Below are 13,784 nucleotides of genomic sequence, written 5' to 3'. Positions count from 1 at the left end.
TTGAAACAGATGTATTTTATTTGTGTCTGTCCGTGAAATTGGCCCGAGGAGATTATGGCAATTACTCAGCGGTTTGCGGGGGGTATAAAAAGGTGGATTTAGCACTAATGAAGTGATGATGTGACGCGCGCTTACCGCTGAAGCCTTTTGTCGCGGAGCTGCAATCTTTCAATCAGTCTGCTGTCATGCGGCTCTAGGCTCGCCAGACAGGCAAATGCTAAACTCTGATTTAAAATGCACAAAAAAAGTTACCTTTGCAGTAGAATGATTAGTATCGGCATTAGACTCAGGAAAAAGAAAGCATAACCATGCATATACAAAAACAATGCATGATACTAGGAACATAGTCATGCACTTAAGCTGTTCACAATATAGTTTTCTCAACTACAAATTATGATTGAAAATGTTACTTTATTTACATAAACTCTTCAAAGTGTCATTTGTTTCCCTTTTAATCCAGACTGAAACTGTAATGTATAAAAGACAAATTTAAGTGATAAAAATAAATTGGCAAAAAATGCATGCGTAGGCCTCACCAGACGCGTGAAATGCTGGAGTATCTAAATTTACCATGTGGATAAAACACTTGATACGGCGGCAGTCTGGATTCCCTGACCGCATTGTACACCTCGCACTGTTTTTCTGCCACGCATTGTGCTTATGACTTTTCAATGTAAATTGTGTCACATTTTTTTTTTTATCTCACCATCATCATTCAACAGAAGCCTGGTCACGTTCAGATGAATTAGTTGGCGGTTTTGCCACAACGTTCTGTGTGGAACCCCTGCAACAAGTTCTCACAGAGATGAATTTCTACCATGAAATGTTAAAAACCGCAAACCTTGGAGCCAAGAAGCAGCATTGCTGACCGCTGTTGCCTTACACCCTCCCATTTTAATCCATGAACGCTCGTTATCTTCACTTCCAAAGGCAACAAAAGCTTCTGGAGCGCAACGCTTGCAAGTTTCCACCGTTTTTCTGTCAACCGTGCGCTGCGGTGGCCGACCTGTCTGTCAGCACCCTGCATGTTTATGGGCGTGTGACTCGGATTTCTGGTTACTGTTGAGTCATCACAGGTTGCCTTCCCCAAACCCTACACCACGAACGTAATCTGAGGAAATGTGATTCCAGCTCACAGAGGAATCCTGAAATAACCAAAAACCATAGTGGAAACCCCACGGCGGTGAGGCGTGGGTGTGAGGTGAGCGTCAGCCACTCATGAGAAATCCATTCGAAATCTCATAATTGTGGGTTTCATTTTAAGATGGTTGAAAGGTCTTAGGTCAATTCCAGTGTCAATATAGAACAATAAGTATCATCCAATAAGATCAGCACCTATTGGTTTTCACTGGGTTGAGGCTGCCTAAAATTTTGCGTTATGACTCATTAAAACTCATTAAAAACCAATATTAACTTGCTTGGGAGAGAAGTTCAGTAGAGAAGGTGAACACCACTTTTCTGTCTCATAGATGCTTCAGATGAGAGGTGTTACCGCTTCTCGGACTGTGCCTCCTGCACCGCCAACAGCCTTGGCTGCCAGTGGTGTGAGGATAAGAAATGCATCTCCGCCTCCAGCAACTGCACTGTGGTGAGTTTGACATTGAAAACAAGTAGCCTATAGAAATCATAGTAATACTAGGTTATAATGCAAGGGGTCTATCGTGTCATCTCCGCCATATTGATCTCCATTGACCAATTTTATCAATGCATTGAGGTTATCAGTTTGGCTTATTTTGGCTAAGCTCTGGACAACCTGGGCAGTAGCCCAGAATACAGTGCACTGCACCATAATAAGAGCACAATCACAGAATAATAAATTATTTTACAATGAGCATGTGGATTTCTCCATATACAGTCTAAGAGTGTGTAGCAGCCAAAGTAAATATTAATTTGTAACACAAGGAAAACTGGTGGGTCAGTATGAAAATGCCTTTTTTCTGTATTTGAACATAGGGGGCGCCATTTTCCTATTTTGCTGAACTGCCATCACCCATCTCTGGTTCTATCCTGGTTTTCTATCTCTGAAAATGAACCCATTTAACCTTTGACCCTTGCTTTGCTGCTGTTGTAGCTGACCCTGGAGCTCTCTCAGCACCACAGGGGCCCTTTGGCCATGCCTCCACCCTCCATGCTGTCCGAGCATCAGCTCTCGATCTGGAGGCCCGGGGGGCACAGGATTGGGAAGGTTCGAACTCATCATTTTAACCATCATTTAAATTTTCTATATTCTAGATAAAAAAAACATAGTCAACAACCAGTGGGAGATACTCAATTCAAAGTGGGACAATACAAGCCAGTCTAGGGTTAGTAATAACTAGTCCATTCTCATAAATGTATTTTGTGTGTGTGTGTGTAAAATAAATGTTGTACTGGTGGTCCATTCAGGTAGTGGTGAAGATGAATCCGCATACATGCCCCAGAATGCTTGGGAGTCCCACTGGTCCTAGAAAGTGTACACCTAATGCAAATGGAAATATGGTCTTTAGCTGACTATACCTTTCATGGTCGAAGAAAATGGGGGATATAATGACTATTTGCCCTTGTGATTTCCAGACTGTGAGGTACTTCACCAAGTGCAGTGTGAAGAACGAACACATCTGCAGCAAAATATTTGACTGCAGGAGCTGCTCCCTCAGCGCCAACTGCCAGTGGGAACCTCAGACCCAGGAGTGTCACTCTCTTCCTGGTAAAATGGCGATGTCAAAAAGCTATGGCAAACTAATATTGTTCTGATGCAACAAACACACATTTCGTAACATTCATGAACCCACATCTTTATACTTATTTGCTATTAAATTTATGTAGAAGTGTGTATATACACACACACACACCATTCTACTTTTCACCAGACCATACCATTTCACTCTCTCTCACATGCACACAGAAACACCAGCACAAATGAGCGCACTTCTGGGCACGCTTGTGGGAAGTAGGCCAATTATAATTGTTTACTTGATGTTTATGAGCACGGAGCCTCCACTGACTTGCAAATGAGGGAGGCAGAAACTTTGGGGCCGGGAACAAAACACATGGCGGCCCGGGTCGCCTTACAGCACGCAGCGCTCCACCTCAGGGCTCCGGTGCGGCCCAAGAGGAGGCCCGGGTGGGTCAGCGGCATCAGACCACAGAACGGAGGCTTTCAAGTGCGCGCACAATCGCACGCTGGCCCTGTTTAACCCCTCCGATTCGCGATCCGATCGCAAGTCAGCAGGTTTAAGTACGTCTGTGACCACCCGGGACGAGAAATGTGGGCTTCGTGTTTATGTCTCCCCCAAAATGTTCACACTCAAGACAGATATTCACACCGGCCACTTTATTAGAGACCCATATCCTACAGTTTGGATAACGCAAACGTTGTGTTTTTCTATTGTCTTTAACACTGTTCCAGAGCACATTAGCAAAATCTTGTTGGATGTTCATTTCATATGAGACGCTAATAATGGAAATAGCAGAATCTTGGACCACAAGGCTAGATGAAACAGAGGTAATTACTCAAATGAGCCAAAACTTTTCTCCATTTATGGCTGTAAAGACAATGACCAGAAGAGGTTCCAGATGTTGACGCCTCTTCTGACTCACTCCCTGTAGTGGCCTGCAGCAGGATTTGTTGGAACAGGATCAAAAAGTATCCCTCTTCACAGCTATTAGTCTAAAATATGATTACCACGTATCCCTGGAATAAACAGAGACGTTCCAAAAAAAGGAGTGCACTGGATTGCTGCAGTTCCTCGGTTCAGCATCACCCCAAGTCCTGATACTCCATTCTGTGAACACGTGATGGTGGGCGAATCTGAACCATTATGTCCGTAATAACTTCTCTGCTTGTGCGGAGGAGAGTTGCGCTGCTGCTGCTGCTGCTGTGTGTGTTTTTTTCCACAGATGTCAGCAGCGTGTTTCTTTTATTTAAATTAGCCTCTGCATAAAGATGAAGAAAGCGCATGTGGGGGAAGATTCAGATATAAATGAGTTTCCAAAAGGGCAAAAGTAAAAGAAACAAAACGAAACACATTACGTATTTTGAATTCAATTCATGAGTAAAATGAAAATATATGTAAACCTGGGCTTTGTCTGTTTGTAATGTGAGAGACATACGAAGCAAGAGACAAAAAGGTTTGATTAACTGAAGGTCAGATCTGGTTAGATGCCAGCCGGTAGACCGGTCATAATATTAAGATCATAACAGCAGTTGTCTCGGAACAGAAAGGAGGAGGAGGACCCAGGCGCGGATCCTCCTCGCTGGGATACTCCACGCACTCGCGCCAGTTGAAGACCACGCCCAAACACATTTACATTTACATTTACGGCATTTGGCAGACGCCCTTATCCAGAGCGACTTACAACGTCCTTAAGCTACCATCAATTCCGGTTCACTAGGACCCCAACTATGAATACATCTATTTTATTCACTCTGTTGTAGATTCTGTACACAAAGTTCGACAACAAGAAAATTACAATTTAATCTAAATATTCTTTAAAGAGGAAGGTCTTGAGCTGTCGTTTGAAGGTGCTCAGTGACTGAGCTGTTCTGACCTCGAGGGGAAGTTCATTCCACCACCGAGGGGCCAAGACGGAGAAGAGTCTCAAACACACGCAGGAACCCGGAGGCACGCTGCCTCCGACCGTGACAATTTCCCAGACAAACGAGAGCGGCTGAGCGCACGCGGCGTCTCCATTCGCTCAGTGGTCCAGGGTTCAATAGCAGAACCCAGAGCACTGATCAAGGGGGCGTGGCCTGCACGTTGTCAGATGTGTCCGGTCTCATGGGGCTCCACAGTGACATTAGTAATATTATGATATCGTAAGATGAATATATCAATAAGGTAGTTGTGTGTAATCCTGTTCTTTCCGGATTATGTCTGCATAACTCGATATTAATTGTCATTGTCTTTACAGCCATGAATGGAGAAAAGTTTTGGCTCATTTGAGTAATTACCTCTGTCTCATCTAGCCTTGTGGTCCAAGACTGAATATACACTGAATGTGATCTGCCCTTGTTTAGTTCTTATTTAGTTCCATTAAAATGGTGCCACTAGGGCCAGGCTGTGATTGGCTGGTTTCTGGTGTGCAGGATTGATCGTCTGTGCTGAAACTGAACCTTGGATCACACTTGGTGCATTCTTGGTCTAAAATAGATTTATAAACACTCTTCATTGCACAGACTTATTTCCGTGGCTGGACGTTCTTTCTCTTTGTCCGCAGCTCATCTGTGTGGGGACGGCTGGAACCACGTCGGGGAGGCCTGCCTGATGATCAACTCCAGCCTGAAGAGCTACGACAACGCCCAGCACGACTGCAAGAACCTGGGAGGCAGCATCGCCTCGCTCACCACGGCCAAGCAGCTGGAGGAGCTGCATAGACATCAGTCCCAGGACAAGGTGGGTGAAGCTCAGACACCCCAGGCAAGCCGGATCCTCTCCCAGAGGCCAGCAGATTATTCTTTTCGACTCTTCAGAGAATCTTTTTAAATATTTCCCCTCGTCTCAGGAGAAAAGTTCCTCCGTGGTCACTAATTGCATGTGCTGAGGGCGGCTGAATACGAGTGGACGACCATTAGCCACTGCTTGGACTCTCAGATTGGCTGTCTTGGCGGTGTTTACCGTCTAACTAATAAAGCCCTTGTTAAAAGTCCTGCCGGAGTCTAAACAGTGGCTCCCGACTCCAAACAGAACTTTCCCGAAATGACATGCGCGGCGAAAAAATCTGCACAGCAGCAATTACTCACTCAGAACAAGGACACGACACGGGGCCGCAGTCGGGGGGCGCGCCGTCGCCGCGCTCGACGGGGTAAAGATGAAAAATGAGTCGCTGCCCTGTAATTTGGTCCGGGAAAGCGGTGCCCTGCTGAATCCCTCGCCAAGGAGGGGTGGTGATTTGGCCAAACAAAGAGCGGCCCTGTGGTGTTAAATGAACTCCGACCCGCGCCCTCAGACTGCAGTTCGCTCCTCCACGTCTGGCGGAATGTCCGCCAGATCATGCAGGTTTACGCACTGCTCTGGAATTTCTGAAAATAATTTATGTGGTGGGCGCCAATGCAAAATATATGTTTTGCCGTAAATATCCGCAGACAAAACAGCTGATCAAAGATCCAACGAGACGACAATGTTACACTTGCCACACTTAATGCAAATACTTTTTTAATAGTAAAAATTTTATTAGAATTGGATGTCGATGTGTTACAGATGTTCCCAGGGGTTCCCAAACCTTCCCGTCCAAAATCTTTTTGGTGAAATAATTGACCCACCCCAGGCCATAAAGGCGTGGTCTTTGAAGGGTATATCCATGCTAGTCAAGTGTTCTTAAGTGTAGTACAGGAATCGTTTTCTACTTGAGTCCCATTTGATTTTGAAATGGGACAATCTCTTTGTAATACTTCAAATGTGGGTGTAGACCCCTGAACCGAGGAGTAGCTTGATGTAAAGGGGTGCAAACACGTCTACAATTTTCGCCATAGTTGTTCATAAACATTTCGTCCCTGCAGCCTGTAAATTGTGTTAACAGTTACCAAACTTAAAAGTGTTGTTTCCATCTTTTCATATGTGGAAAAGGGTTTTGGATTTTGGTTTAGGGGTGCGTTTGGGCCTTTGAAGGTGAACAGCGCTCTTAAAATGACTCACCTTTGATGTTTTGAAGATGCTGCTCGGACCCTGTGGCTGAGGTTTGTTGTTTTCTTATGTGCCGCACGTGACAGTAGGAAAGAAAAAAAAAAATCCAATTTGAACAGGCCGGAGCTTTAATGATGAAAAATTTTTATCGGATTGAAATTCCTGCATAAAAAATGTTTCTTCCACATCTGCACAGTCGGGCACGTCAGTTTCTTCACTTGCACATCTGGACACAGGAAGGTAAAAAGAAGACAAGCGCTGTGTGTATTTAGACATGAGATGAACGACAATGTTTTTTTGTGCGGTCAACAAGGCCATGAGAGGAATTTGGATTAAGTGTTCTCTTGATGTGATGATATGGATGTTAAGGGTCCTCTGTGAGGATGGCAATTAACACTATTAACACCAACAATTAACAATTAACACTAACACATGCACATGCACATGCACACACACTCACAAAAAGAAAAAAAAATTGTCTAGCACTTAACAATTCCCTAGCATGTTCTATTCTTGATAAGTTAGACCTTATCAGGGCTCTTAATTTTGTAAACTCAAAATCTATAGAAACCGAATGAGAATTGCTGGTGTCTTCCTCCTGTAAGTCGCTTTGGATTAAAGCGTCTGCCAAGTAAAGTAAAGTAAAGTAAAGTAAAGTAAAGTAAAGTAAAGTAAAGTAAAGTAAAGCAATTAGTCTTCAGCAAATGATTCATTTTCACTCTAATCGATTTTTGTAGATCAACTTAAAAATGTTACACAAAGGGATGAAGCACTCATCCGTTTCATGTTATGTTTTTTAAAGGAAATGTCAAAAAACATAGTATTGATTTGATCAGTGCATTAAAATGTAGCAGTGATCAACGAAACTGATGGCGTTCTCTTTCAGAAACTGGCTCCGTGGGTAGGTCTGCGGAAGATCAACGTGTCCTACTGGGGCTGGGAGGACGCGTCATCCTTCCACAACACCACCCTGCAGTGGCTGCCGGGGGAACCCAGTGATTCGGGCTTTTGTGCCTATCTGGAGCGCGCTCAGATCTCTAGCCTGAAGGCCCAGCCGTGCAACGGCGAGGCCCAGGGGCTAATCTGCGAGAAGACAGTAGGTAAGAAATCGCTTCAGAACATCTGACCTCAGCTGGGTTAGAATCTGTGCCCCATTTCAGTACCCATCACAGTGCATGGGGAACTCTTAATTGTTCAGCGGCTGGGGTTCTCCAGAGCCCGTTGTTTTCAGGGCGACTGGTTTTCATACAGAGAGACTACAGTGCACCAGAGAGGGTGAAGGAACACATGACCTTTCCTCTCATAAACCTCAGAATGACTGACAGCTCTGAACAATCATTTCAAGGAGAGCAAGCAGACAGCCTTGCTTGGTGCAAAACTTCGACCGAATCTTTCTACTCTGGGGTTGGGCCCCGCTGGTCTCGGAGCACGGCCCCATGGCAGCCGGGAGACAAAGCAAGGCAAGCAAACGAGGTCTTGAATGAGCTTCTGGCCCAATTCCCAGTCCAGTTCTGGCACCAAGTCAAGGAAAAGAGAGTCGAGCAACTGATTGAGCAAACTTGCTGCACCCTTCCCTGTCGCTTCAAGCAGGGCCAGTGGGGGATTTGCACACTTTTACGCAGACCCAGTACTGACCAGCATAATTGGGGCACAATTTTACACCACAACTCATTTCATGTTTATTTTGTTGGTTGAATGGTACGAGCAATCAAAAGTTTACCAATTAGTTTGACTTAATATTAACAATACCAGTGCTATCTAATTTAATGATAAAGCTTGGACACTTTCAGCTTTTTGGACACCTTCAGAAGTTTGACATTTCTGTTTTTGAATGATCATAGGAAATATTCTAATGATCAGTGATTCTAAATTTCTGATGTTCATATAAACTAAATTACCAAAAATTACTAAATGACCAGCATTTTTCCTCAAATATTCATTATTTGTGTGCATTGATTAGAAAGAAGTTGTATTTGCATTTCCCTTCAAGAACAAGCTTTTTATGAGACTTAAGGTGAACAACAACCAGGCAATATATGTAACTAGTCAGTCCATGCTGGGAACATGATGTCATATGAATACTGGTGAGAGTGCTTTATTTAGAGCAGAAAAGCAGAATACTACAACTTCTGGAAGTATTGAAACAACCACTGCTTGTTCCTCTTTAAGCTCTTTTGTGTGTTTTGTAAATTAGAGTAGACTTTTCCAGTAAATTTTACTTTTTCCCAATCTCTCCTTAGTCTAAGGCTCTTTTTGGTTGGTCAATGCCCCTTTATTCTACATTCATTTCCAGTTGTTAAAGGCTGGCAGTGGAATCTGATTGAATACGGCCCCTAACGGCCTTCTGTTCTCCCTCCAGCAGCGAGCCCCAACCAGAGCGGCCGTCAGTGCAAGCTGCCCTGTTCCCTGCGCACCACCTGCGCCAACTGCACCAGCCAGGCCACCGAGTGCATGTGGTGCAGCAGCACCCGGCGCTGCGTCGACTCCAATGCCTACGTCATCTCCTTCCCCTACGGCCAGTGTCTGGAGTGGAAGACGGCGGACTGCGGCTGTGAGTGTTTTAGGTTTTTTTTGTTTTGCAGGGACACACACATACTGCTCCTTTTCGTTTTTTTTTTTTTTTTTTTCCCGCTCTTTCAATTCCCCTTCCTGTTTCTGCCATCTGCACTTATTAAACCCTTGGGGCGGCGGAGTTCTGAGAACAGACACCGTGTGAACTTTAAGCCTGGCATCAGCTTTTCTATCGCTGCCTGTCACACCGCGAGCGGCTGCCGCCGGAAAATCCATAACTTATCGACAACTGTCTGGCCTCAGTAGAAAACTCTGTGTTTGTGTTGTGAGAATAATAGCTCCATCCCCCACCCCCTATATATTTTAACTGGACTGTTGGGTATAAATCCTAAATTCTTCTGCTAATCATTTGCAGAACCAAGAATATAGACCAGGATCTGTCCAGATCCACTCCAGATCCAGACATTATTTTCAGCTCTTCCAGGTTTTATACCTTACCAACAGGTAAAAAGCAGTAGTGCTCAAACCTCTCATCACTGCATATTTGCACCTGTTGTGATGGGGGCAATTTAATTATTTTTTGGCTGGTTGGCCATAAAGTGGCCATCACGTCCACCATCACAGCCAATCAAAATGCAAATGGGCGTCTTAGGCCCAGCACACAGTGACTCAACACGCTCAACTAATACAGCAATGAAAGCGAGAAATAACGGCAATCCCTACCCGTAGGTGGCACCTTGTGGCTCATGTTCAACAATGGAGAAATTTGTTCTTTTCTTTTCTGATCTCGTTTCCTCATAGGCGGTCACACGAGTTGACTTTTTTTAACGGTGGGGAAGCTGCATGCAGAGCTGAATGATAATAAATGATCCATTGAGAAGCCACCAGATGGATACCATAAATAGATTAATTTTCATTTATCTAAAAAAAAAATGTTTTATTTGTCTGTGTGTTTTTACCTCTTAAGGAGTATTAAAAAATAAATAATAAAAATGGTCATCTTGTTTTGCTCTGGAGGATTGTTAAAGGTTTATTTGCTGCTTTTTAACTTAATTTCACGCTCGGCTGTCCTAAATTAGCTGGAAGCCTGCTGATCGGCAGCAGGGTCCCCTTGTGAATCTGCAGTTGGCAGGCTGGCGTCTGAGTGGGCAGCTCTGCCCGACAGGGTCAATCCTTCAGCCGCATTAACCTTAACAACTTCTGCATATGTTCAGCAAGCAATAAACAGCTTCACCCGGGCACTGAGCTTGGCGCCAGTTCATCCTCATGCTCTGCACCGCCCCTCAACTTTTATACTCTCTTTGGAGGCAGTAGAAGCCTTTTTTGCCATGCAAACATGGCAAAAACATACATACAGAGGCCCCTCTACAAATTGTGGGCCCTATAAAAAAATATAACACTGTTAAATCGGGAAAGTCCAGGCTGTCCTTAATTTATAGCAAAGTGCAGACTTTGCTCTCCATTAGGTCTGCCTGTTTCAGAACAAAGGTTGTAAATTGACATGAAATTGACCCCCAGTGCCAGATGATTGTGGGTTCCCTGAACCCTGAAACAGCAAGGTGCCACTGACAAAAACAATCAGTTTCACTAAAATCCCATTGTGGATGCTTTTAGAAATACAGTACAGGCCAAATGTTTGGACACAGCTTCTCATTCAATGTGTTTTCTTTATTGACCTATTACATTGGTAGATTCTCACTGAAGGCATCAAAACTATGAATGAACACATGTGGAGTTATGTACTTAACAAAAAAAGGTGAAATAACTGAAGACATGTTTTATATTCTAGTTTCTTTGCTCTGATTACTGCTTTGAACACTCTTGGCATTCTCTCGATGAGCTTCAAGATGTCGTCACCTGAAATGGTTTTCCAACAGTCTTGAAGGAGTTCCCAGAGGTGTTTAGCACTTGTTGGCCCCTTTGCCTTCACTCTGCGGTCCAGCTCACCCCAAACCATCTCGACTGGGTTTAGGTCTGGTGACTGTGGAGGCCAGGTCTCCACTTTTTGTTAAGTACATAACTCCACATGTTCGTTCATAGTTTTGATGCCTTCAGTGAGATTCTACCAACGTAAATGGTCATGAAAATAAAGAAAACACATTGAATGAGAAAGTGTGTCCAAAATGTTGGGCCTGTTCTGTAAGCTTAATGAAAAAACCCATTCAAGTGTACTGTTTCAAGAGCCTAGAACGTGTAACATGAATCAGTGTTAAAATGATAAGTTGTTATTTGGTAGGTGTATTTGGCAGGTGTAAGACTGGAGACTCTGTGAGGGTTTCAGTGCCAGATGCAGTCTGAGTCTGGGGTGTCCACATGTGGACGGGAGCCAAACCCAACTCTGCATAAGAGCAGACGGGGCTCTGGGGAGAGCTTTGTGTTGTGATACCGTGTCTACAACTTCCGTTGTGAGTACCAGGATGTGAGAGATGCTGGCTCAGCACTTAAGCGGCGGAACCTTCTGGAAAGAATGAAGTCTTTGTAGTTTGTGTGGGTGCATACTGCAGAGGACATTTTTATGATATTCTGAAAGCCACCTGTGGCCATTTACAGATTTCTGATCAAGGGCCTTCATGCAGGTCTGTGCACTCAGTGTTTAAAATTATTAGGTGGAGAGAGCAACAGTAAATCCTTTTTTTATGGTATATTTTGTCTATAAGAATAAAAGATTCGTACTACAAAGTACGAAATGTGTCTGATCACTGTACAACTTTTTTTTTTATCATGAACTGTTCCCTTTTGGTCTCCTAAACATTCAGTCATGTGTGCAACGTCACATGGTAAACAATTGTGGCCAATTCTAGCTGGTACATTGAACATTGCAATTGAGGCCATTGGAAAATTATGCAACATAATTGTTTCATTCAGCCAAATGACAGTATAAAGACCTGCACAGTTAACCCGTTCAACTGCTCATATAAATTAAGCCTTATTTAGCTACACTTTGTGTGTGTGTGTGTGTGTGTGTGTACGTGTGTGTGTGTATAGGGAGTTAACATTTTATTGTACACTTTTGTTCTGGTGCTATCATCTCCTTTATGGTCACACTTAATAAATGAATTTTGTTGTAAGGGAACTGTCTGTGGTGCTGATCCCTGGAGTTAGAGGAGTTTTAAGCTGTTCCTCCATTACCCAGAAATCTCTGTTATCTGACCTCTGCCCCTGACTGTAATAATAATGTGCTGATGTCACCATTGTCCAGTCCTTTCTTTCACTGTGCCTTGCACAGTTGTCACTGTGGACACACCCCTGACCCTCAGGCACCATCCGGGGAGCCATTAAAGCTCCTCTACCTGCTCGTTCCTGCTGCTTTATTTCTTTTCCCCCCTCAAGAGATGGCAGGGGTGACGACCCAACGATGATGTGTGTGAATAAGCCGACATTAATGGCTTCATCTTTTGTTCAGTGGTGACAGTGTATGACACAACTTTATGCTTATTACTCTGCTGAAGGTGACTAAGAACCTCTGAATAGTGAGCTTCTGAGTAAATAATATCGTGCATGACACAACCAATTGAGCCATTCTTAATGAAAGAGGACTTACATCACTGAAAACAGAAGACCGGTAACAACTGACCTTGCCAAAGTTTACGCCGGATACCTTTCAGACCAGGCCACAATTCCCCAGTTTGCATGCTCTCTTCAGGTACTCCGTTTTTTCTCTCACCCTCCAAAGGCATGTACACTAGGTAAACTGATGACTCTAAATTGTCAATAGTGGGTGTGTGCATGCGCTGCAGTGGGATTTTGCCCCTCCTCGGTTAAGCGGTTAATGCATAGTGAGTGAGAGTTAATTCCATTATCATGTGCGTTGAGGACTGTGGCCCATACCAATATCATAGTACAGCTCTTTCGAACACGTGAATCCCCAGTGTTGACACCTGGTTGGTGTCAACTCACCCTAACTCTGTCATTAGCATATTTAGCTGAGCAAAACAATTGGCCGCTGTTGGTGGTGCAGATCCAACGAAGACTTTGCACCGGGAGGTTGTGTTTCAGTGTTGAGAGCTTTTGTCTTGCCTGGGACTTTGGTGCTGGTTTACTGACATGTTCTCGAAATAAAAAGCTGGGGCTTGGTAGAATGATTATTATATGACTAAAGGGACATTTAATCATCTTCGGGGAATCCCTTTTTTATTGTTTGTTCTCTGCTGTTGTTTTATCTATCTGCATGCTCCTCTTTCACTTTTAATTTTGAGCTCAACCTCGCCCGCCTATCGCACTTTTCCCACCAGTCCCCGCTCTCCTTACTCCTCTGCCTCTGCACTTTGTGCCTGTAGCTCTGAACTGCTCGGGGCTGCGCTCCTGCGACTCGTGCTTGGAGCAGCCCGAGTGCGGCTGGTGCGAGGACCCCAGCCGGACGGGCCGCGGGGTGTGTGCGGAGGGATCGTCCAAGGGCCCGCTTAGGAGCGGCTCCAGACTGGGCAGAGACCTGCAGCTGGACCCCAGCCTGTGTTCTCGGGAGAGGGGCTTCAACTGGTCCTTCCTCACCTGCCCTGGTGAGCAACCCCCCCCCCACACACACACACACAGACACACATTCATTCTCTCCACACACTTTTGCCGCGTAAAATGGTTATGGTTATAACTATGTAATAAATATCTATAGGTGTATACAAAATCCAGAAGCACATATACACTTTGTTTCTTGCATATATACAGTCACATAAAGTA

General features: G+C 44.3%; 1 protein-coding gene across 3 annotated transcripts in view; it reads left to right on the top strand.

Moving 5' to 3' along the window:
• The window catches only part of atrnl1a (attractin-like 1a), a 174,525-nt gene that overhangs the window by 39,239 nt on the left and 121,502 nt on the right, over window positions 1-13,784 (top strand). For 2 of the 3 annotated variants that reach the window (XM_028988978.1, XM_028988980.1), the window contains exons 13-19: window positions 1,470-1,588; window positions 2,072-2,185; window positions 2,554-2,686; window positions 5,200-5,375; window positions 7,489-7,702; window positions 8,962-9,153; window positions 13,391-13,609. In XM_028988978.1, the coding sequence (XP_028844811.1) occupies window positions 1,470-1,588; window positions 2,072-2,185; window positions 2,554-2,686; window positions 5,200-5,375; window positions 7,489-7,702; window positions 8,962-9,153; window positions 13,391-13,609 (1,167 nt within the window). The remainder of the gene's footprint in view (window positions 1-1,469; window positions 1,589-2,071; window positions 2,186-2,553; window positions 2,687-5,199; window positions 5,376-7,488; window positions 7,703-8,961; window positions 9,154-13,390; window positions 13,610-13,784) is intronic. The other variant, XM_028988979.1, reaches the window with a different exon arrangement.

Source organism: Denticeps clupeoides, chromosome 8, assembly GCF_900700375.1.
Source record: "Denticeps clupeoides chromosome 8, fDenClu1.1, whole genome shotgun sequence".
Classification (NCBI taxonomy): Eukaryota; Metazoa; Chordata; class Actinopteri; order Clupeiformes; family Denticipitidae; genus Denticeps; species Denticeps clupeoides.
This window is presented reverse-complemented; position numbering and strand designations above follow the sequence as displayed.